This window comes from Perna viridis, chromosome 10 (assembly GCF_037379345.1).
Source record: "Perna viridis isolate PV_CMFRI_1.1 ecotype Kerala chromosome 10, ASM3737934v1, whole genome shotgun sequence".
In the NCBI taxonomy this organism is placed as follows: Eukaryota; Metazoa; Mollusca; class Bivalvia; order Mytilida; family Mytilidae; genus Perna; species Perna viridis.
In genome coordinates, this window is record NC_142454.1 from 10207151 (window position 1) to 10233218 (window position 26068).

General features: G+C 31.5%; 2 protein-coding genes across 2 annotated transcripts; one reads left to right on the top strand and one right to left on the bottom strand.

Annotated features, from left to right (window-relative positions):
• Nucleotides 1-287: 287 nt before the first annotated feature.
• Nucleotides 288-18502, top strand: LOC148604472 (lysosomal Pro-X carboxypeptidase-like). The gene is made up of 9 exons (XM_088550249.1): nt 288-473; nt 10008-10151; nt 10572-10673; nt 11826-12007; nt 12388-12545; nt 13412-13584; nt 13995-14159; nt 15978-16165; nt 16760-18502. The coding sequence occupies exons 1-9, from the start codon at nt 312-314 to the stop codon at nt 16959-16961; spliced, it is 1476 nt and encodes a 491-aa protein (XP_088406375.1). The 5' UTR covers nt 288-311; the 3' UTR covers nt 16962-18502.
• Nucleotides 18503-20554: 2052 nt separating this feature from the next.
• Nucleotides 20555-26016, bottom strand: LOC148604473 (ubiquitin-fold modifier 1). The gene is made up of 5 exons (XM_088550252.1): nt 25817-26016; nt 25675-25731; nt 23748-23805; nt 22672-22744; nt 20555-21789 (listed from the first exon to the last, which is right to left on the bottom strand). Coding segments are annotated over exons 1-5 (267 nt in total). The 5' UTR covers nt 25819-26016; the 3' UTR covers nt 20555-21712.
• Nucleotides 26017-26068: the final 52 nt, after the last annotated feature.

A 26068-nucleotide genomic window follows, 5' to 3' on the forward strand; every position in this document is an offset into this window, starting at 1 on the left:
TCGATCATTTTTTAGATGAGCCTATAGTCCGAATTGCCACTGACCCTGTGATTAATTTTTAAGGGCAAACATTAATACACGTTTGCCAAATAATACCAAATATGATTTGGTTCTTTTTAACACATAAGCACAATGGAAAAAAGACAATCACAACAAAAAACGAACTGCAACATAAAGAAAAAACACAAAATATAATGGATCTAACTCGTGACCTCAAGTCCCTGTGATTCAAAGTCGTATTCGGAACCAGAGTTCATTAATTTAACACCAAAACACTCATGTGATTTGTTCCACTGTCACATGATAAGGAAATGTCGGATAGGGTTTTTAATTTTTTCTTGTCCGCTTGCCTCATAGCATTTGCTGATGCTATTGTTCAGAAGTTCAAGTTTCCAAATGGACAACATCATGTACTCGAAAAGTCGCTTCACAAAGAAAAATATTTTTACAAAACGTTTTGGTTTAGACAGAAGGTAATTTTAAAGGTTTGATTAACTGACCGGACCCTGAGATACGCTGTTTTTTATTCAGATATTGATAATTAGCAGGTGCCCACTCGTCAATGGTCCCTTGATGTTGGTGTAGGTTACTAAAGTTTCTGCTGTAAATTGGCTACCAAAATTGAAGCTGTTCAACAGTTCGCTGCTAAGCTAAAACCTGCTAAAACCTGGATATGTCGGGTTAAATCAATATTCAAATTAAATTAAAAACAAGGGGGTTGCAGGGTCAGAAGAAAAGTTGATTTTAAAAGTCATTATATTTTAAATCGACAAATGGTAACATATAGAAGATTTATTTACATGATTGTATCAAAGTTCATTAAAATTTTTGACCTCGGCTTGTCAGATATTTATATGGCAAAGATCGGTACCAGTGAACAATTAACATACATGTAAGCTCTGTAGAGCTTTTTTAACTGTTGGTCAGATTTACAATAGTTTGGCTTATATGAATGGTATTTTCACCTGGCTTTTTAGGAGTAAAGCCCAATATTCCAGGCTGAAAATCGGTGAAACCCCTGGGGTAGGGTAGGTGCCTAGAAACCTAGACACATCTGGGGCTTGAACCAACAGGGTTGTCAACTTCATGTGGCCTTAACCAATCTCTTACACCTGTCCTCTTTGATGTATTACAATCTTCATGATAGAAGCTATTCTCTCCAATGTGCCAGGAACTTTCAAATATACTATTACTAACACCTGATACAAACAGGTAATATGAAGTTCCTGAATGTGCTCACTAGAACTTACTTAGGTAGTACAATACGGATAGGTTATTTCTGAAAATATGGTCTCATTTTGGTGAAATAAAGCTGTTTTGAGGCAATGTACACAGAAATTTTGAGTGTTTTGCCTTAAAAAAGTGCATATTTTTGAAATCGTTGACATTTACAGCCAAATACTATATGTTATAAAATATCTGGCAATTAGACACTACCACAGGATGAAAGCATGCATGGAATAGGTGGAAAAAGGGGAAAAATAATAAGACCCTTTTCAATTTATTCTCTCGCAATATTAGTTCCAAAAGTTGGTGCGAAATAAGGTATTTTGAAAATGAGCCATCTGATTCTGAGGAGAGAACCTAATACGGCAGGGGACTGAAACGTTCCAGATACCATTCTTCATTTAAATTACACCTGTTCACTATTACATATATTATATCTGTCTATGTATAAATGCTTAACTACATTTAAACAATGTATCCACCAAATTTCTATTTTTAGTTTTAAGTTTTACAAAATTTGGCAGGGGTAACTTGGTGTGTGAAACATTGTGCCGAAATGTAACTGTATAGTGCACCCTTAGTATAAATCTTTGTGTTATAGCTTATTTTAAAGTACATTGTATGCAATCTATTGGATAAGTGAGAAATTTGAGAAAGAATTTTTTGTATGTGTGGAAATGTATATGTAGAAATATCTCTTATGGACTTTATGCTGTTTTTATGGACCATAGATCATTAGTCTTGGAAAAAAGAACAAAACGACTGCAAGAGTTTTTATAATTTTAATTTTCTTTTTAAGATAATCAGCACATGGTTACATGTTATATGCAGACATAGTAACAGGAATGTACAATATTTCTATTGTGATATACAAACGAATATGTTCTAGCTGATTTGATATGCACTATTTCAAAATACTCAAAAAGAAAAGGTTTACAATATTGCAATATCTGACAACCACCACGGAAGAACTTGGTAACAATATACATACATGTGTGCACTTTAAATTGATTTTCAGTATAACCAAAAATGCTGACCTACATATATAATTGAAAGAAAAATAAGGTTTGAAAAAAAAAAATAATGGAACTGAAAAGTTAAAAAGTGGAGGGATATTGTCCTACATGTACATCAACATTACTGAGTTCTATCTAGCTATCTAGTTTCATTACATGATAAAATTTAAGTTCTACTAATACATATTATGGCAATTGACTTCTCTGTATTATACAAGTCCTTTATAATAGTTTTTACTACTTGCAATGAAAGTTGTTTCTTAAAACACCTAGCATTATATATGTATTGTTTAATCTTCAGTAGTACCAGATTATATACATTATTATTAACTCTGCATGTAATGTTTCCAAATAAAAATATATTTTTGTTAATAGGTATGCTTATATTATTTGATAGTAACCATGTATCTATGTCTTATAACAAATTTTGAACTACATTACAATTACATTATAAATGTTCTATTGTTTTTGTTTCTTCTTCACAGAAGGTACACTTTGGATTATCTACTACTCCAATTTTATTTAAGAATGTATTGGTAGCTGAGATATAATGGTTAATACGATATTGTAACCACTGTAGTTTAGTATTTTTTGTTATCAAAATGGCAATTTAAAATAATCTTACCATTCTTATTCATACGATTTAAAAATGGTCTCCCATTTCATTTTGACACTTGGAGTCAAATCATTTTAACAAGAACCGAATACATATCTTTAGTTCCCTTTGTACTCTTAAAAATTAGTGTACAAAAAGATGGAACAAAAGGATATGATACAACAATACCATCAGATTTAAATTTTCTTCTTGCCTTATTTAATGCAGACACAATGCTACTATATTCCATAATGTCAATGTGTATATTAAACTTGTCTTGCATTTCCATGACTGAAAGGAAATTTCTATTTTCACTCAAGATGTCATGTACAAAACATATTCCTTTTTCAAAGCATTTCTTATAAAAGACAGGTTTTTTCCTCACAGTGACATCATTATTCCATGATATTGGGCTAGTATAAAACATTCTAAATTGTTACTCTTTACTTTTTCTACAACATCATTCCATGCTTTGAAAACATCATTCCAAAATTTTTTTGTACAATTAATAGACATAGCATACCCATTTCCACATTTCATTAATAATTCTTTATCTAGTTTTGAAAAAAGTATGCTAGCCCACTTACTTTCAGATTTGAAAATTTTCCTTATCCATGTTGACTTTAATGCAGTCATAAAGCAAGTAATATTAGTCATTTTAAGACCGCCGAACTTATCTCTTCATAACAAACTCTAATCCAATTAATTACGAATTCTCCGAAATTAAAAAATATTAAAACATTAAAAAGTAAATTCCAGGATGTAGAGTCAAATGCTTTCTCAAAATCAGTCAATAAAAGTAATCCTGGTATATCTTGCTCTTCTGTGTGTTGTAGGATATCATAGATTAATCTAATATTATCTCCTATGTACCTCCCTCCCATAAAACCGGTCTGATCAAGATTGATCAAATCTTTAAGTAAATATTTTATTCTTTTAACAATAACACCAGAGCCTATTTTATAGATGGTGTTAAGTAAAGAAATAGGCCTCCAGTTCTTCAAAAAATGTTTTGGTTTGTTATCTTTTGGAAGGCAGGTAATAATTCCTTGCCTCTGTGTTACTGACAAATGGCCTGTTTCAAAAGCATAGTGTAAAGATTGAACAGCAAAGAAACTAAGATCAATTCAAAAGAACTTGAAAAATTCTGCTGAAAAACCATCTGATCCTGGTGATTTATTATTTTTCATATTTTTCAATACCTCTGTAGCTTCTGCTACAGTTATTTCTCCTTCTAAAGACATCTTTTGCAAATTAGTGAGTGTTTTAAAGTCATGATCTTTCAGATCTGATCTAATATCTTCTACCCCCACATTATCTAATACATAGTCTCTAGAATTATATAAGTTATGATAGCAATTTTTAGTTTCTTTCAATATATCAATTTGGTCTGTAACAATAGTTCCATCATCTTTTTCAATTTTTGGTATGATCTTACTTGAAAAATTTCTAGTCTCAAGACCACAGAAATATTTTGTGGGTTTCTCCCCTTTGTCTATCCATTTAGCTCTGGATCTGATCAATTTACCTCTCATCTTTTCTTTACACAGCTTTTCAAGATCTGCCGTTTTTTTTATTCAAAGTTAATCAAATATTCTTCAAATAACTTGAATAGGATATTATTTTACCTGCTATCTCCATCCGCAAAGTCTAAAAAAATAATGGTGGTTGATATGTAATTGTAGGCTCTCATTTTCTAATTTCTCAATATTATCATAGTCATAAACTTAAGCACAATACTGCTTTTTTACCTCCAAAATCTTATTTTTTATACTTTTGACATAATCAGCATCATACAACAATGAGTTATTAAATTTCCGCAATCCCTTACCTCTAATGAATGGATTAAAAACTAATTCTAATACAAACATAGAATGGTGGGATCGATAACTACAATCTATTTTACACCCTTTTACATGGAGAAGCATATTGTCAGGCACTAAGAAAAAGTCAAGCCTGGCCTGTTTCAGTGGTGTTCTCTCTCTCCATGTGTACCTCTTAGTATTTGGAGAGAATTCCCTGAAAGGATCAACTAGACTCCAGTTTTCCATAATCTCTAAAATTTTCTCCCTTGAATTAGGATTGTTTATATTTATATAGTTGACATAATCAATGCTTGGATTCAAGACTAGGTTAAAGTCTCCATAAATGACAAAGTTTTCATTACCAAAATCTTCCATGATGGACATGATATTAACAAAAAAAAAACAGGTTTGTCTTAGTTAGGTCCATACAAAGTTACCGGTGTAAGTCTTGTACTATTTACCACCATATCTAAGGCTAAGAAATTACCTCATGTATCATTTTTCTCCTTATACACTTTAAAATCAAAATTATTATTTATCAATACTGCTACTCCTCTGGCATTTGAAGCTACAGAAGAAAAGATACATTTATATTCCCAAATAGATCTGACTATTGTTTCGTTTTCTTTAACAAAGTGGGGGTCTTGTAAACAGTAAATGCTATAAGATTTTGACGTAAGCATTTTGAGAACATCTCTTCTTTTTTCCAAGATCACCAAGTCCTTGGCAATTCACCGTTAAGATTTTTATGAATCCAATTTCATAAATAGTCTACATGGGCATGTAAATATGTAGGACAACAGAACATATAAGAGTATACAGGATCAAAAACTTTACAGATCATATTAACTAACAAGTACAAAAAGTATTAATTAATAAATAAATATAAAGAGAAATTGAGAGGGAAAAAATGTAATTAGAGATGAGTTTCTAAAATAATAATATGTTTCCAAGAAAAACTTGATAATTTGGCTTAAAGACTAAAACTTTGACATTGCTCTTCAATCTTTGCCTAAACAAATCTTAGCAAAATCTATTTTGATAGATAAAAAAAATCAGAAATAATATACCATATTATATTATGATCAGAAAATAAATTAAAACGAAAATATTTCAGAACCATTATGTACAGGCTAAAAACCACTAATTCCACTTCCCATAGGCTTCTATGCTAATTTCACAATATTCAATGGCTTCTCTGGACTTTACCTTAACTTTAACCTGCAGAGGACTATATATCAGCATGATTCTACATATGTCAGCTCACAATCCTCAGAATGGCATGTGGGGTTAGCAGACTTGCAGTGCAGTACTGGTCACCGGAAGTGAAGGGTCTATAAATAGCATGGGAAATCCCAGTGTTTTCACAAGATAGGGGTATATTTAAAAATCATTATGGAGATTAGGCTTCACATCACAAGAAGCAAAATGCACCTATAAAATGTACAGAAATGTTTTTCCTTTCAGAAACTGTTTAAATTTTTTAAATAAGATGAGAACTTTTTTCACAGCACTATGAGGAACAGGGGTAATTTCTGCGTAGGACTATTTTTGCGTACGTTCCAAATGCTCATTGGTTGAATTGGTGGTCTGTAACCTACAGCATACATTACATTTCTGTATTTGTGAACAGAGTTATTAGAGTTACCTTCCTTTAACCAGCCAACTCAATCTAAGGTTGTGTCATCATAAAGTCCAAATATCAATTGCTGTCCATCAAATGTTGTAGTATAAACTTCACAGTTGAAATACCAAACAGAATCAAATTTATTGCTATCTTCTAGTCTGTTAATAAGTCCCATGTTTCTCGTGGAGACATCATCAACAAGCTTTACACCATGGTTCAACTCCTTTCTAACTCTCATTATACTTCTTTTCATGTCTGTATTAAATTGTTTAACTATCAATGGGCTTGGTTCGTGTTCAGATGGTAGTCTATGTATGGCTACAACATCTCTTTCCTTCAGCTCTACTTTCAGATCTTCTTTCACAAGTTTAATAAAAACTTCTCGCAAGTTTTGATGTGGCTTCCTAGGAATGTTGTAGACTTTTATGTTGTTTTTTCTTGAGTATTGTTCATTAAAGATACTGCTGATACTATTTTCAATTGCTATCGTCTTTGTCCCTGTCACTTCTCTTCTGATGGTTGATAACTGTTCTTGGAATGCATTTACTTTCTCATGTAAATCATTATTCTCAATTTTCAAAGCTTCTATTGTTTCTGATGTTTCGTATTGAAGTTTATTGTATTTATCATTAAACTTCTTTTCCATAGATGATTCAAACTTACTAAACAGTTTCTTGACAATACCAGTCACCATTTCTTCTATGTCTGATGATTTGACTAGATCTTTTGTTTTGTTATCAAGATCATCTTTAGTTGCTAAATCTCTTATTCCAAACTTAATCTCATCAAGGTCCTTTTGAAAAATAATCATCCCTGAAAAATCAAAACTAGTACTAGTATTTGAGTCTGATGACACTTCAGAGTGAGTTCTTTTAGAAGGATTACAAGGTGGTTTATCCTTCTTTGCTGCATTTGTTGAACAGTTTTTGTATTTCTTTGTTGACTTGAAGATTTTCCTGTATTAGTATTTCCTCGTCATTTTGGTTTAAATTATAATCCAACAGTTTCTTTGTAAAAACTCTGTAAATCTTTCTATAGAGTATTCTACAATTTTTACTAATTTGTTGTTTTTTTCCCCAAGTACAAGAAAATTTCCACAAAACACTCACAGATTTAGACTCATCATATAAAATCCTTAATTAATATATAATTTATAAGTCACCACATGAAATTAGAACTTCAGAAACTAGCAAAGATTGGAGAGGCAAAAATTCAGTGTGTGTAATGCTCGGCAGCCATCTTAAAAAAAAACAGGTGGTTCCTCAGCAAAAGAAACTGAAGGAAAATATGATGCTGAGAAAAGTTGCCAATAAGAACTACTCTGTGAACAATGAATGTAGTGTTTTTCACATTCAGGAGCTTTATATTACCAGGAACACCCAATACCAATATCTTGTGGTATCAGGTGCTTCTGATTTTCATTTTTATAATAAAATAGTAGTTGAAAATTGCTTGATCATTTCATACAAATTGAAGAAGAAACCAGTGTTTGGAGCAGGAGGTGCACATTTTATCACATTCAACAACTATCTCAATAAATCATACATAACTATATAAATCAGCACATAATGTGACACTGACCTACAAATATATCTTAACTCAGAAATAATGTATGAATGATTGTGAACATATGAAATCCAATACATGTACAACTCAATGTAATAAAGTTCGATGCGATCTTGATGCAAATCATAAACAATAGTAAAACTGCCTTCAATAAAGGTGAGTTGAATGTAACATACAGAAATAGTACTGCTGAACTATAGCTGAGGGAACTACAGTTATTGTCAATGGCAGATTGAGTTATCTCCCATTGACTGCAATTGAAGAACAAACCATAGTTTTTTGTAATCAGATGTCATCTCAATTAATCATGCATGACATAATAGAAATCAGCACATAATGTGACATTGACCTCCAAAAAATCTCCAAACCTCACAAATAAAACAAAACAAATTAATACTACAAATTTCATTAATATCAAAGTAGTCGCAAAATCAAAGACAGTTACAGGAGCATGGTAAATGGTCTACTGAAAATAAAAAGCATACAAGGTTTCATGAAATTAAGGTCTCTGAGTAATTACTGCTCTATCTAATAGGATGAGGATTATGAATACATCTGTTTGGAAACAGCAAATGATGTGATATGTACCTTCTTTATACATATATATATAAGGCTTATAATAGGAGGTTCTCAAGTCTCTATAAGCCATAAGCATCAACTCAGATGCACACAATTGAGCAACAAGTGTAGTGCCCTCATGATGAAGAGAATGAAAACTGTACTGGGAAGGTGACAAGCCAATTTCTTAAATAAATGCAGAATCATGGACTTGGATAGAAGAATTAACTCTCTTTCTCTGACTTTGGGATAGCCATGACTGGTGAATCAACATCATCTGAAATCACCTCAAGGAAATGAGTGTAAGCTCTAAATGGACACAATATCTGATCGCCATTTAATCTGCATCATGAAAATGAATTTGTTCAACCTGTCATAGTTTTCCTTTCCTCTTTCCTCTACCCCTGACTTGACTTTTTATGAGCAATTTGGCAGGTGTTTCTAGAAAAGCATAGGATGCTTACCCTACCTGTGCACCTGGTCCATGCTCCCAGTTTTTAGTGGAGTCTACTTCCATTTCCTCTTCCTTCTACTCCAGACATGACATTTTATAAGCGATTCGGAGGATTTTTCTGGACAAACAGAGGACACTATCCTTACCTGTGCACCTAGCCCTTGCTCCATGCTTTAATGGAGAGCGGGTTACTATTTTCTTTAAACGTGTTATTCTTGTTGTTGAGTTGCTCATTTCCTTTTGTTACTTAGTACGTATTATTTTAGTTACTTTATGTTCTTTGTCGTGTTTGTCTGTTTTCCATGTCTGGCCTTTGCCCCTGGATTACATTCTTTTGATGACTGCTAGAATCTTGGTTCCCTTGATTATTCTTACCAAAACAATATGTAAAAAATCATGACTCTGTATGGTTTTTGACCAACCAAAATGTTCTCTACCTTGTGTAGAAAAATAAACCATACTTCGGTTTAATTGTTCATGCTTCATGACAGATGGAGTCTGATGAACATAATAAATACTTAATTAATTTGAAAAGTAGTGTCAAATTTAGATACATTTTTAATTTCTTCTTAATGGGAAACAGTTAATATTTTCTGACTTTTTATGAGCAACTCGGCGGGTATAGGATGCTTAACCTACCGGTGCACCTAGTCCATGCTCCCAGTTTTCAGTGGAGTCCAAGTTGCTCATTTACTTTTGTTACTTTGTATGTATGATTTTAGTTACTTTATGCTCTTTGTTGTGTATGTCTGTATTCCATGTCTGGTCTTTGTCCCTGGATAACATTTTTTTGATTACCGCCATAACCTTGGTTCTCTTGATTACTCTTTCTAATATTTTACAAAACACCTATTAATAAATATAATAAAATTTTTGCAAAAACAGTTTATGATAATCAAATTTTACCATTTTGTTACACTTTTACAATACATATTTTTGTCTTAAGTGATTTTTATATTTTGTGCTATTTTAATTAATTTACCTGTTTGGAATATAGTTCAGCATGATTTGTTTTGCAAGGTACAAATGTATCTGGATTATTGTATGTATTATTTGATTGACTAATTTTAAAACTCATTATTTTGAAAACAAACTATTAAATTATTTTCATGTTTTTTTTCAACAGAATACTTGTATTTCATGTATTTTGTTTTTCTAGGTAGACCATTTTGGTTTCATCAACAATGATGTGTTTATGCAGAGGTACTTGGTGTATGGAGGGTACAGGACCTCAGAAGGGGGTGGGCCTGTGTTTTTCTACACAGGAAATGAAGGGGACATTACATGGTTCTGCAACAATACAGTAAGTTGAGAAAGACAAGGTGTTTTAAATGATTGACATGATCATATTACAGACTTGCTATCAAATAAAATATTAGATTTGGTAATCCAAAAATTTGGATGTGATTGATTGATTGATATACATGAACTTAACCAACTCAGATTTTAAAATTTTGTTTCTCCCGTATCTATCTGATCAAACAACTTCACAGGACATAATAATCTACAACATACCAGTAATTACTTCCCTGATTTAACACATGTACAGTTTGTTACAATCTCTCCTACAATCAACAATGTAGTTATCTGATATTCATTTTACTTAATACAAGTTCTTATGCACAAAATGTAAATGTAAATGATCACCATTCAAAGTACAATGTACTATGTTTTTGTATCCATGAAATTCATATATCTGTCATTGTCTTATTTTATTACTTAGGGTTTTATGTGGGAATTAGCTGAAGAACTGGAAGCCATGGTGATATTTGGTGAACATAGATATTATGGCCAGTCATTACCTTATGGAAATGAATCATACAAGGTTTAGTACTAATACATCTACATGTAAATGATTTAAAAAAAAAAAAAGATGTTTCAAGTGCCACTCAAATTTAACAAAATTGAAATTCAGAAAAATTAAAAAAAAAAACAATGAAAAAAATTTGAATAAATTTTATAAATTTTCTATATGAAATTGCTTATGTTAGTTTTTAAGTGATGCTGAAACTATTTATTGAGTTTCAAAGCTATAAATAAGATCTAGATTCAAACAAATATGAGAATATAATCTTAAACATGTAATCAAAATTCACCTAAAATGGTTTTTTTTTTTTTATCAAACTTTAGCATGTCCAAAACTTGAAAATCAAAGTCATGCATGTTGCATATTCTTGCAGATACAATAATCAGAATTTTTATCTGTTTATCAACTTTTTATACTTGTACTTGTTTTATGCTCACCTGGCGAAAGGGCCATGTGAGCTATTGCCATCACTATGTGTCTGTCCCATTGTCGTCGTTTGTTGTTGTCTATTAACTTTTTCAAACATCTTCTCTGAAACTACTAGACAGATCTTGCAAGAAATTAAATTGTTCATCATGATGAATTGGACCTATGCCGTAATTTTTAGAAAGATCTGTTGACGGATGTTTGAGTAAATATGGGTCCTGAAATAGATTCTTTTTCAAAATTTTACATTTCCAACTTTGAAAATCCCATCTTGTCTGACTACTTGTAGGATGGTTGTAAACAAATATGGCATGGATGTTTGTTAGGATTTCCTTAACAATCTGTCTGTTCAGATTTTTTATCTGTCAAAAAACATGGCCACCATTACTAAATATAGAGGATTTGTGGAAATATCTCTAAACCAATGGGTTTAGCTAAACACTGGCAAATAATTGATCAGCATTGCGAGGCAGACTGATGCAGAAATTTTCAGAAAGGTCTGTTGGTTGAAGTTATTGCAAAAAATGATTATGAGAGATTTATTTCATATACATATATGAAAATCAGGTGGATATGTAAGATGCTTTCTATTAATTATATGATTCTTGTGGCAACAGTAAGGTCAAGAATTCAGGTTTTGAAAGCTGAAAAAACTATTTTTGACTAGGTGAGTGAGTCAGGCTCTCTAGAGTCTCTGGTTTTCATTTATTTTGAAATAATGCTTAAATTGTTATGTGTGTATAGGATCCTGTTAAGTTACAGTACCTGACATCAGAACAAGCCCTAGCTGATTTTGCACGATTTATTGATTACTTGCGAACTGACTGGTTTCCTGGGAAGAAGGTACCAGTTATTTCCTTTGGTGGTTCTTATGGTGGTATGCTGTCTGCTTGGTTCAGGATGAAATATCCAAATGCTGTGCAGGGGTATTATACATAATTTGAATATAGTCGCAAGTCAGGCAATACCATTTGTTTAAAAGAATAACCTGTAATCAGTTGAAAAAAGTATTTCAAGTAAGTTTTTAATAGAAAATACTGGTATTCTTTTCAAGATAAATTTTGTATTCAAAAGCTCCCACAATATATATCAGGAAATCTGACCTTAATTATATAAATTGTTGTCTAACTTTTTTTTGTTGGTGCAGTAGCAGTATCAGCTTCTATCTGGCACTTTACAATCTAACTTTTGTTAAGTGGGCGTCTAACAATTTTCTTTCTTTTTGGTGTTCTTACAGTGTCAGCTCCTATTTGGCAGTTTTACATACCTAGCTACCTTCATGCGGGTGTCTATTTTCTCTTTTCAGTGCTCTTGCAGCGTCAGCCCCAATCTGGCAGTTCACAGATCTGGTTGATTGTGGTGCCTTCCTGAAGACTGTGACCAATACCTTTAAATACCATAGTAAAAAATGTGCTGATAACATCAGACAGTCATGGTCAGTTATAACCAACACAGGAACATCAGGTATGGTGGAGAAAGTTTAAAAATATCTAACAAAATAATTTCCAAAATATTTCTCTCATTTGAAATAAAAAAAAAAAAGGTTTTTTTAATTCATCATATCATAACTATTGCACATTACAAACCATTATACATATTTATACAGTAACTATTCAATAGGAACAGTCCTATCAAAGACTTTAAATACTGGTAATTCATTTGTAACAGTTTTGTGCAGACAAAAACATTGCATTTCTTAATATTTGTGAAAAAGGGCATGACCTAAATACATGCTAAACATTCTTAGAAAGAAACATAGCATTATAATTCATAATTCATCTGTCAGCACTTAAAGAAGGGAGATAACTCAATCATCTTACCAGTAATTAATATCTAATGCGTACAATGGAAGAATATGTAATCTGACAATTTTAATGTTTAGAGTCAAAGCAATAACCCTTTTGTAAAGTTCCTCTCTGTATTTTTATTTATAGTAATAAGGTATTTTGTAGAAATTTACATACATTTAATTGTTTCCTATACTCTGTACTCAGTGATATTGATATATTGTTATTCTAATATGAATTCCTATAAACATCAAATGATATATATCTACCCCTGGTTTATTCAGATGCAAAAGTGGTCAGTTTTTTTGTCATATTATAATAGAAATAATTCATATTAAGTATGGTGCTGTTTATTTACACGTAGGGAGGCCTTAACAATAGTGTGTTATACCTTCTAAACGCTCAGTATAAAAAAATGGAGTGTGAAAACACAACCCACATCTAAGTAAGTACTACACTGTAACATCATGAATTATTTCTTAATCATTGTATGTACCTCTCTTCTTTGCTTCATCAACCTTGCATTTCCTTGTTAATCTATAGCGGAAGGAAGAAAGACATTGGGTGAGACCTTCAAACTTTGCAAGCCTCTGAAGACCTTGGACGATGTGACTGTATTTAAGGATTGGTTACAGGAGACATGGGTAGATCTAGCCATGGTTGACTATCCTTATCCTTCCAACTTCCTGGAACCATTACCAGGCTGGCCAATTAAGGTCAGACATAATTATTGATTTCTGTCCCCTGCCTCAATGTGACTTAGACATAGTCATGGTCTTTGGCTGCCAGTTTGTTTGACACATTAAATTTGTGGACATGTTTTTTTTTTCAAAAGCTTGTTTGATTCCTTCTGAATTGGTAGGATTTATTGTTATGGTGTGAAGATGTTTACACACGGTAGTACCAGTTTGATTCCATTGTAGGACTTAGACTATTTTAACTGTTTGCTAATCCAACAACCTGTCACTTATTTACCAAATTTGATCAAACTGCTTTGAGTGATGAGTGTTGATGGCCATTAAACTGTCTTTTGTACTGTTATTTTACTGTTATTTTCCTTTGTTAACAAGTCAGAGTATACACTTGAGAATTGTTTTTGTTTAATGTTTATAGTTCTTTTCCACAGGAAATATGTTCCTACCTATCAAAGCCCCTGACATCAGATCAGTCGATGCTACAAGGACTTTATCTGGCTGTAAATATGTATTATAACTACACAGGACAAGCAAAATGTCTGAATTTAAACCAGGAAGCTACAAGTAACCTTGGAACACTGGGCTGGGATTATCAGGTTGGTTGGTAAACCATGGAACACTGGGTTGGGGTTATCAGGTTGGTTGGTATACCATGGAACACTGGGCTGGGATTATTAAGTAGGTTGGGAAACCTTAGAACTTTGGCTTGGATTATAGGTTGGTTGATAAACCATGGAACACTGGGCTGGGATTACATTGTATCAGGTTGGTTGAGAAACCTTGACTGGAATTATCAGGTAGGTAAGGAAACCTTAGAACACTGGGCTGGGATTACCAGGTAGGTTGGTAAACATTAGAACACTGGGCTCAGATTATCAGGTAGGTTGGTAAACATTAGAACACTGGGCTCAGATTATCAGGTAGGTTGGTAAACATTAGAACACTGGGTTGGAATTATCAGGTAGGTAAGGAAATATTAGAACACTAGGCTAAGATTATCAGGTAGGTTGGTACACATTAGAACACCAGGCTGGAATTATCAGGTAGGTTGGGAAACATTAGAACACCAGGCTGGAATTATCAGGTAGGTTGAGAAACCTTGGAACACTGGGCTGGAATTATCAGGTAGATAAGGATACATTAGAACACCAGACTCAGATTATTAGGTAGGTTGGTAAACATTAGAACACTGGGCTCAGATTATCAGGTAGGTCGAGAAACCTTGGAACACTGGGCTGGAATTATCAGGTAGGTAAGGAAACATTAGAATACTGGGCTCAGATTATCAGGTAGGTAAGGAAACATTAGAACACTGAGTTGGGATTATCAGGTTGGTTGGTAAACCTTGGTCCTTTAAAATTCTAGAAAATTCTTCAGATTTATTCCTTACAGTATGTCATGAAAAGCTGATTAGGATTATGTTTTCAGTACTTCCATTTATACTTATTCTCTGAATTTGCTATGATGAATTTTAATGGGACTTTCACAGATAGAACTGCAATTACAAGAAAGATGTCAAGTTCACTATTGCTGGAAAATATCTTTTAATATGAAAATCAGTTTCTGACATATGAATTCTATAGTCTAGGTTAGAAACTGAATCTTGTACTCAACAGAATTCTCCTTGGATGTATGTATTAAAAAGCTGAAGTCATTGAATTTAATATCATATCTCTATCAACTAAAATCATTTAATCAATCAATGAAAAAAGTACTGATGTAATACTTCACATTTTGTTGGACGTGCTAGCCTTTGCCTTGGTGTTCTTTGATATGAACTGACATTTTAATTAACATTTATTTTTAGAATTAACAAATCTATTGGATTTATGCTGTACAGTATTTAATATTCTGAATAATGGTCAATAAGGAAAGAATAACAAATCAGACATTATAGCAGTCTTTATAAAAATCAGGCAGGGGTGGTGATTCATGCATATCTGCACTTAGAAATCCCTTATTTATAATTCAGAAATACTTATAGACAATAGTTCAGTTGTTACACTTTTGAGATAAAAATTGCATTTGTGTGGAATTAGCACTTTGCATAAGTTATTTGCTTGAGTTGTAGTTCCTGATTTGTTGTTTGAAGTGGGAGCTAAATTGTGTTGCTGGTCTATATGATGAAATGTATTATCATTCATTCCAATCTGTCTGTTCATGGAGATGATCCACAATGAAAACCAAATAGTTTCTATTATATTATTGTGTAATTTTCTGTGTTATCTTCCTTAATTTTGAATTCTACAGTACATTTTATGTAATTTTTATCTGTGATAACATTTTAAACAAAACATCAAAAATAAAAGTATGTAGGCTTTCCAACCATGAATCACATTTTGCATAATTCTTATCTGGAGTGCTACTTAAGTATTGTTCACAATTGGACACTTAAAGCTTAGTTTTGTACTTAGGCTTGTACAGAGATGGTGATGCCAATGTGTTCTAATGGTAAAGATGACATGTTTGAACCAGCTAAGTGGGATATTGATGGATATACAAAGAATTGCCAGAAACATTGGAAAGTTTTGCCCAGACCAAGGTCGCCTATAGTTCAATATGGTGGCAAAAATATCTCAACAGCTTCTAATATCATATTTAGGTATGAGTAGGATTACTCAGGAAGTGTTGGTGTTCATAATTTAATTTGCATGGGAATGGTTAAGGTAATATTGATGTATGTCTAAGATATAATGCAAAACAAGATGAATGTGAAAGGAATTTATGTTTACCAGTTAAAGTAAAATATAAATTAAATCATACATGATGTTTTGACATGTCTTTAAGAAGAGCAAAAGAAATGATTAAAAGCAGTCATGACTATTTAGGTACCATTTTATTAGCAAGGGTGTGGTGGGGGTTTGGATGTTTTTTTTTTAAGAAAAAATTTGTTTCCCTTACTATGGAGAGAAAAAAAATCTTACCCATCCATTGAAAAAAAATAATGAATCTACTTTTTCCGCTTTACTTAAATTCGAAGAATTTTAAATAAAAATATTGATGAAATGAAAATAACAAAAATTCCTATCCAACATCAAATCCCAAGCCCACCTCAGGATAAAAATGGTTGGTGCCTTATGTGATATGAAAACAATTAGAGGACTAGTATTTAACCAAATGATATTTATAGCCTGAAAGATTCTTACACACACCTATGCAGGGAATCTGTGATATAATTTAATATTCTCTGTTTCAGTAATGGATTATTGGATCCTTGGTCGTCAGGAGGAGTAACTGTATCCCTGTCATCATCACTAGTACCAGTAATTATACCAGATGGTGCTCATCACTTAGATTTAAGAAGTAGCAATAAAAATGATCCTAAAGATGTGATAGCAGCAAGACAGAAAGAGAAGGAAATTATCAAACAGTGGATACAGCAGTATAATAACAGATGAGTCAAAAAACATAAATTATTTTCTGTTATGGTAAACATTTAAAACTTTTATATAACACCAGGTTGTTTATTTGTTGCTAATGTATCTGAATTGAAAGTAATGTTTTTGATAAATCACGAAACATGATAGATGAAGGAGAAGGGTATTTATCTGAGTTAAGAGCTAATTATTTTGGAACTTAGAAAATAACTGAAAAAGTAAACTGTAAAAACCCTTATTGAAGAGGTTAGATATGTCAGTATGGTTAGATAACAAAAGACAAAACTTTCCATCTCTTTTAGTCATGACGTCATGGCTAACTAGAGAGAGGGTAACTTGTAATAATTATTTTTGTACTGATTTTCTTGTAAGTTAAAATTAGAAAAATTTCAAATTCAAATATTACTCTCTTAATAGTATGTATTTCCTTTGACTGTAACACTCTTTTTTTTTCATTTGCATATTGATAAACATACATATCAATTTCCAAATGAAAAAGAGGGTTGCAGGGAGAACCATGGAAAGAAGATATTTAGACTACCTTGTTAAGTGGTATAGCCCCACCATATGTTAAAGGCTTGACCAAGTTCAGAATCATGAATAATTTGTTTTATAATGTCTAATACTTGTATTTTCATAGGGACCAAACAAGTTTATAAAGTATTAATCTACCCATCTGATAATTTAATGTAAAACTAGTTGTATAAAGATATCTTCATTTTATAAACTTGATTTGTTCTTATTGCTTATTTTGAATGAATCATGGTTTAATTCAGTGTCAATTACTAGTAGTTTTAACTTAAGTGTTTTTTTCATTAACAAATTATTGCTTTTTTTGGGGTTTTACTTCTCTTTCTATGTGAATTTTTATCATCCAATGAACTTGTCATAAAATCTGGTAGAGGTTGTCCTGTTTGATAAACAGTGCCATAGATGTCTGTGTTTCTAATTTTCTTTTTTGAAGTAATTCTATAAACAGTGATGGTAAATAACAAAATCATCAAACTGATAATGATATATTTTAAGAGAAAAAGTTATAAATGCATTTACTTACAGAAATGTGAATAAGTGTTAATTCTGAGAAATTGTTCCCTCTACTCCAACTCAAGGAAATATAATTAGAGCTCTGTATACCAGAGAGTAATTAAAAAATATATTTTGTCAATTATTTTGTTAAATTTTGCATTTACATAAATAATAAGATCTGTATTTTTCCCCATTTACACTATTCTAGTCTTATGAATGAATTTATATTGATATTCATGTTACTATATGTTTGTACCTAAGGAAAATTGTTAAGTAAATATGACTATTTTTTCATACAAATTCCAATTAGGTAATGCATGTTTTCTTAATCTATTGCTATATTAGTTCTGTAGCATTGAATTTTTTATCAATATTACCAACTTGGTAATTATATTTATGTTACCTTCGAAGGTAAGAAAATGAAGTACTGTAATATTTTAAGAGGTTATTCAAGGGACCAACTTCATTGTCTCATCAGGTGCTGTTACTTGTACATGTACTAAACAAAATTTATCTAAATAAAATCTGAAAACTTTCTTATCTTTTATTCCTTATGATATACTGCTGTCCATCTGTTCTACCTGGACAGAGAGTACAATTACTATTTTGAAGCTTTATACCTCTACTACACTCAGTATCATACCACACCCTCTATGTATATTAGTACAATACATTGAAAACAGCTTTGCAGATTTGTAATGAGTAGTGCTCATGCCCTGTAAATTGTTCACTTCCTTTATGGCAGAGCCTTTAAGTGGAGTGATATATAGTAAAGCAGGAAGCGGATATAGGTCTGCAGAGAAGATTGAAATTCTTTAAAGGGTTTTAAGGAGGTAGACCTGGGGTAAGGGACATAATTCTTGTAATCAGTGGTATGTTTGTATCATATTCAACTTCACCAAAGCCTGTCAAGCCTTCATTTTAAAAAAAATGAAAGCTATCCAAGTAACTTCGGTGCTTAGATGATATTGATGTAAAATGCTTTTAACAAACATTCCAATGATTTGTAAGAGATGTCCCTCACCCTAGGTCTACCTCCTTAATCTAGATTACATGCAGCTTTCATCAGTTTTTTTTATGCTTACAATTAATTTTTTATTTTTTCGTTGCATATCATTTAAAAACACAGAAAGAAAGGATGAGTGCATATCATACTGTAGTGTAGTTGTATAATGTAGAATATGTACAGTGAAGGAATTTATTAAACTAAAAAAAAATTATTGACATGGAACTTTGGTTTTGGTAAGAATAATATGCTTTGCACACTTGATAAAACAGCAGATGGAGTTTGATACAAAATTATAAGTGTAAAATTTGTTTCAAGTTGTGATATTACTATAGAAAATAGCATTGTGATGTCATAATTTAAGATTAATTTTAAACTTACAATTCTTTGTAAAAACAACTTCCCAGTTTGGACATAACACCCCTTAATTTGGGTTGTGTTGAATGCTTGCCACAAATCTAACAAGAATGAAAGTTGGCATAAGAACTTTGAAAGAAATTGAAGAAAATGCTCATTTCTGACCTTTTTTTTGTCCTTCATTTCCTAAAGGTAAGAGCCATTGCTTTCTATATCCATCCAAACATTCCTTTTGTTTTGAACCCAATAGCACATTTTCATCGACATGTCTACATTGCTACTCAAATTACTACCCCAAGACTAAAAAATGCATCTTGTTTCCTTACTCCTTCAACAACAGGTTAACCACCCCAAAAATCAATCGGTCTTACTTTAGTGCAATACAATTTCCAGGCTATATTTTAATTTATAAATCAAAGTGCTTGCTTCTGGTCCCCTTTTTACTCCTATTCCTAAGATGTAAGAGTTTTAACTAATAAAATTAATTAAAACATGCATTTTGTAGTATGAAACCTTATGGTACAATTTCATAACAATGCATACTTTTACACAAGTAATTGTCTATACATCAGCAAATGCTTCTTCCTCGACCTCTCAAACTGGTTCAAGTAACAACCTGTACAACAATTCTCAGCTGTTGTGTGATTGTCACATTGTCGTACAATTACAAAAAGATTCATATTCTTATCCTCAATTCAAAATGTAGTTGTATTTTACTTACTTGTTTCTAGCCCCGAATTCAAAAATGAATATCAGAAAAACTGCAATCGAGGACCGAAGTTTTTCTAAACAGATATTACTAAAATACTGACTTCTTGTAGTCTTCTGAAGGACACAGGAATGTAACACCTCATCGATATATACTCATGATTGACACTGTCAAAAGAACTACAACTCTTGGTAAACACATACATACAACTGTAATATAAACCAATTCTCAAAAGCAACTCATACACAACTCTGAAATGGATCACAGAAACAAATATAATTCTACTTTGTTTTGAAGTTAAGAAAATTCCAGGGCAAAATTGTTCACCGTTAATAACCACATTTGTAACTAATAATATAACAAAGCTTTTCTCTATTATGATATAAATTACCAACTATACACCAATGTATCTTTGTTAAACCAACACCTTATGATATTTCGACACTCAAATGGAGTTTTATCATAAACAACAACACATTTTTCTATATGTTATAGAGGCGCAAAAAAATATCTAAAAATATCTCATAATTTTATTAATTTAGTACATTTTCTCAGTAACACATGTCATAATAAATTACAATAATCATCAGCAAAATTAGTAATATAAAATGGAAAAAAGAAATTTTGATTTATCTGTTAGAATACACTGACACTCTTATTACTAACTGTTATACTGAGACCTAGTTAGAATCTATGATCTTGATTTTAGAATTTACCCAATTATACCCCTAAATAGTGTTTATTTGAAATTAATAAATTACTAAAACTTGGTAAGAGTAGAGTAACATTCATTTTTGTATTCAAGTTTTTAAAAAAAACAGATTCAATAATGATTTCACTGAATAAGCATCTTTTGAAATTGTAGACAGAAAGACACGCATCTTATTTTGCTAACATTTTAAAATATAAGTTTTATATTGTATTTTGTCTTCACAGTGCACCTCAAGAATATATTACATTACACTTATTAATGTAAAACATTACACACTGTCAAAAAAAAACCTTCAGGTCAATAATCATAATCATCCACCAAATGAAAAATGAAAATATAGAAAGTTTTTTTTCAAAAGAGAAAATACAGCACTTTTTATGAGGGGCATGTACTGTCAGTACTCATGATTGAACAGAAGATGGTGACATGATAAAAGCAAGCACAGTTTTATGAATATATAAATAATAAAAAAATAGAAGTGATTTCAATTGATAAAACAGAGGAGGGGAAGCAATTCAGATAATCTGAAAATAACAACAAATGCTTCTGATAGTTCTTACCTGTTGATATTGTATAATTATTCATACATCAAATATTATAAACAAAAAACAAAAGATGTACACTTGTTAAGAAATAAGAATAAGTTACAGAACATAATAGACTATGAAACATAAACAACACATTTTGTTATTTCATAAAAAAGTAGGTTCCTAGTCTCAAAATGCCTTTGAACTTTAAAAATGTAAACATTACATATATGAAAAATTTTTCTATCAGTCATGAAGTTTCTACACAGTCTGAAGATATTGTTGATCAATTTCTGTATGTTCATGTGGAAACAACTCCTTTGCCATGATTCACCTCCTACAGAAATACACATCCAATCTTCTCGTGTACTATCCATTGAGTCATTTCAGGAGGAAGCTGATAAATTTGAATAAATAACCTAATAACAATAATTTTCAGTTCCTATGGCAACAGCCCACTCTGTCTCTTGGTATAAGTCTTAATTCTGATCCATGCTTTAGAAACACATTTCCTGAAGTAAAGAAAGAAGCAGTCATTTGAATCAAGCTCATCATTTATACTACATGTACAATTTACTTCAATAATACAGTAATACATGTAAATAGTGTCTCAGTGTGTCCTTTATTACTTGTAAGTCCCATAACATGCATGGTACATCTACAAAAAATATCCATGATCATTGCTTTAATATTTTTCTCATAGTCTTAATAGAGGCTATACTCAGAAAAAACAAACATTTCAAATGGTTCTTCTTGTTACATTTTTGACCAACTGTTTGTTCATTTCCTAGTATACAACCTACATAATATAATGTAACTGTTCTCTATGAGAAGCAAAAATGCATTAAATGCATATTAACAAGTGATATAGCAACTGTCACATACTAAAAATAACTTAATGTTTTGACCTCACAAATGTGACATAATCACATTGCTTTGAACTTGGCTGGATGTTGTGGCTTTGAAATGAATCTAAGTTTTTTTTTCTGGCTTAAAAAATATTGATTGGTTGCAGTATAAAGCCAATAAAAATGCACGGACTTGACAATTCTTATGATTTGAAAACTGATCTACGAGTACAATGTAACTTCCAATGCACTTTAAAATATGTTGCTGCACATTTCAGCTAAGAATTCCAAAGATAAATAATACAAGAGAACATGTTTCCTCAACCATATAACAATCCTATTTGAATTTCAGGTTTATTTTGAAGAAGTGTCATCGTTCTGTTACCACAGATCTCATTACTTTGTTGTCATGGCCTTTCAGAGCTTACTTAAAGGTGTATTAACACTTATTGAAGATCTTTTGGTGATCTCTGTATTTACTACAAAGGGTATATGATGGTACATTTGTTGTGTTTCACCATATCTGTTCCCTTTTTTACTACTTACCTGCACTCTGAGCTGGGTTAATCCCTATACCATCGTTGGTTATAATGGCACTTGTGGCTGGTGGTACTTTAAACTGGAAGGATATAAGTACACGTAAAGCATAATTAAATGCCATTGCATTGATGATTACTTTTTTTCAAACAAATATCTAAATACAAGGAGAATGGAAATGGTGAATATGTCAAAGAGATGATAACACCTGTGGCATGAAAAATGTCAGCTTAAGGCCACCCATGGGTTTCCAATGAATGGAATGGAAACCCTCACACCACAGGGCAGGCTGCAGCTGGACCCAAAACAATATAATACACCTGTACAGCAAAAACATCTTTACAAATACAGAGGATTCCACTTTATTGCATACCTATTAATTGCATAGAATCTCAAAGAACAAAAACATTTCCCATCTCATCTATGTAAAAAATTCCTCTTTTTAGCACAACATAAGACCAAAATTTTAGAAAATTCCTCTTTATTGCATAAATATTTTTCAAAATTTACTAAAAAATGTACCTAAAGGGATAAAACATCGTTAATGAAATACACTGCATCTCAGTTTTCAAAAGAAATTTGTTTTAACAATATTTCCTCTTTCTTTTGACTATACAGTCAGGACTATGGAAGGAATATAATTAGACATGACAAAAGAATATGTCACACTTTAACATTGAAAATATTAGGTATTTTCCCTTCAAATGATAATTTCTATTAACTGCATATTTTTTTTTCTCACAAATAGGCTATGCAATTAATAGGAATCCCCTGCACATTCAACTCTTAACATTTACATAATGTATGTTTATTGACAATTTAGGCTACATACCAGTATTCTGATAAAAACATGCATAAATGTACAGTGTGTGCCCTTAGTAGCCCTTTGCCTTGCTCTAGTAAAATGTACATGTATAAGACAGTGTTAGTAAATAACCAAAGGAAATGTTTTTGGAACAGATGGTTTAACTGCACAATGTTCCCACACTCCTTCATATACAAATGAGCATGCAAAATATCTACAACTCATGGATATAAACATGTACAAATTAAAATGTAGAATTTTTTATTCCCTCAATTCTTACCTCTTCTGCTGCAAACTTCAATACCGCAGTAAATGGAGTCTGTTCTGGAACACTCAATCTAATTATAAAAACAATACACAATATTTGCATGTTGTTAATATTTGATGTTAATTACGAAGTCCAAAAATGACTTATATTTTTTTTTCTATGAATGATGATGGCCCTCATTCACAGACATTAAAATTACAGGTATTTCAAAGACACAACAAAATAATTATAGTCATTTGTTATAATTTACTGATAATTTAAGTAGATACATTGAAGTTAAAAGAGTAAATTAAAAAAAAAAAGAACTAGTTGATGACTTCCCTTGTCTAATTTTTCTCTATAATCTTATCAAATATTTGGCCAACTGACATTTAGCATCTGTCATGGTGGAAATCTGTCTATGACAATATCAGCTGCTATGGAAGATCAATGTATAAGAATTGTCATTTATGACCAATCAGGTTTACATACATGTATATCTTTGTAATAGACAGTGCAACATAATCACACAGAAACCAATTACTTATTGCAATGCTTAATTTTTCACATCACTTTCTTTTTTGCATATATCTAGCCATCCATGATGTAAATAAATGACTAAAGCATAGACAATTACATTTTCAACTTTAATCTGACCAGTAAGCATGATGTCTATACTTTTGCTACTATAAGTATATACCAATCATAGATATATAAGTATTGGTATGATGTTATTAAATAAAAATCTGAAATAGTGCTACTAGGCAAGATACAAAAAAAAAAAATGTACCCTGAGAATAAATCACACAATTTATTTCAAATATTTGTAGTCAAATGCAGACATTTTAAAACTGCTCCAGAAATTATGTTCATTATTATAATTAAGAAAAAAACCTGATGTTTTTTTATCATTTTATGACAGTGTGTATCATCCTGTCAATTAAACTGTTTAATGGGATAGCATCATAGTATATTAACTACAAAGTATTTAGCATTTCCATGAAAAATGTATGGCAGATAATTTGACCATCTGGGTAACATATTAACAATATCCTTGCACAATTCTACAGGTTACACTTGTCTCATGTTAGCAATGAGAATAATTACTCTTTTCCAGATGATGCTTTGGACAAACTGCATACTCTATTAATGGCAGGTTAGAATAAAGAATTAATATGTTTCATACTTGATATAACAAGAATGGATACATTGTATATTCACCATATCATATAGTGAATATAAAATGTATATGTTAGACACAAACCCACCAGAATAAAATAATGTCAGCTCAACGCCATCCTCTATATCAACTGGCCATTTAAAGTACATGTAGGGGTAACGATCCACCAATGCATCCTAATCTTTTAAGTTATGATCCAAAAATTTATACTGGAGTTCTTTTCGCTGATTCAGATTGAAATTCTCAAACAAGTAATGACAGTTAAAAATTGTCTTTACCACAAACTGCTTTATCTGCTGTGTTCAGCTTATTCTTACTTTAAGGGATACAGGCTAGAAACAACTTACGGAGCTGACTATGTGTCATTTTTTTTGTACTTTATTTAAATGAAAATGAAAATTTTAACACAACCATGACATGCCTGTTAAAATTGCAATACCAATCCAATCATCAGCCAGGGATTGTGAAATGTTTAGTTCTTGGCAAAGTTGAATTGTTACATATCTAATTCATAGTCTACATTTTATTTGAACAAGTTCAACAAGTGCCAGTGACTCCATATGGTAAATTTGAAGGTCGAGAATGACTATAATTCAAGCAAAATAGCTTGTTGTATTAAAACCACTAACACATCAAAGTATATTAAAGAAATGCATCTTTTAAATTGTTAAAAAAGCATCTACATAATAAGTTTATTTCATTTAAGCGTTCCACAAGCGCATAAGCCAGGTAATAATGTAAAGTTTGAAAAAACTTAAAAGTATTATTATGCTAACTTACACTTTGTATGGTAACTTTGGGTCTGAGGTAAGGATGATCTTGAAAGTAACCTTCGACCTGAAACAAAAAATTGCGGTATAAGTTCGCGGATTTAAATAAAAATCAAAAATAAATATCAAGATAAAAGTAAACACATGCTTACATTTTGACAGCTGACACGCAATGCCGGAAGTTGGAATTCTTTTAAATATGACGTCACTTCCACAAGTGTTTTCTGCTCCTTTCTTCTTAACTTTGATGTAAAAGAGTGATTAATGAGCATCACACTCACCATTTAATATTTTAAATCTGTTTTAGAGCACATCGTCTCTTCAATCGCCGAAATAAGATATTTTCTATTTAAAGACACCAGGGCTATCCCGACGATAAAACCGACATCTAGCGGACAATATTT

Excerpts from the sequence above, each read along its gene's own strand:
- LOC148604472 (XM_088550249.1), top strand. The coding sequence starts at position 312 with ATGTCGGATAGGGTTTTTAATTTTTTCTTGTCCGCTTGCCTCATAGCA. Across the intron at positions 12,546-13,411 it reads AACCAACACAGGAACATCAG|CGGAAGGAAGAAAGACATTG; the intron begins GTATGGTGGAGA and ends GTTAATCTATAG. Across the intron at positions 16,166-16,759 it reads GCTTCTAATATCATATTTAG|TAATGGATTATTGGATCCTT; the intron begins GTATGAGTAGGA and ends TCTCTGTTTCAG.
- LOC148604473 (XM_088550252.1), bottom strand. Across the intron at positions 23,806-25,674 it reads CCAAAGTTACCATACAAAGT|ATTGAGTGTTCCAGAACAGA; the intron begins GTAAGTTAGCAT and ends TTTTATAATTAG. Across the intron at positions 22,745-23,747 it reads TGAAGTTTGCAGCAGAAGAG|TTTAAAGTACCACCAGCCAC; the intron begins GTAAGAATTGAG and ends ATATCCTTCCAG.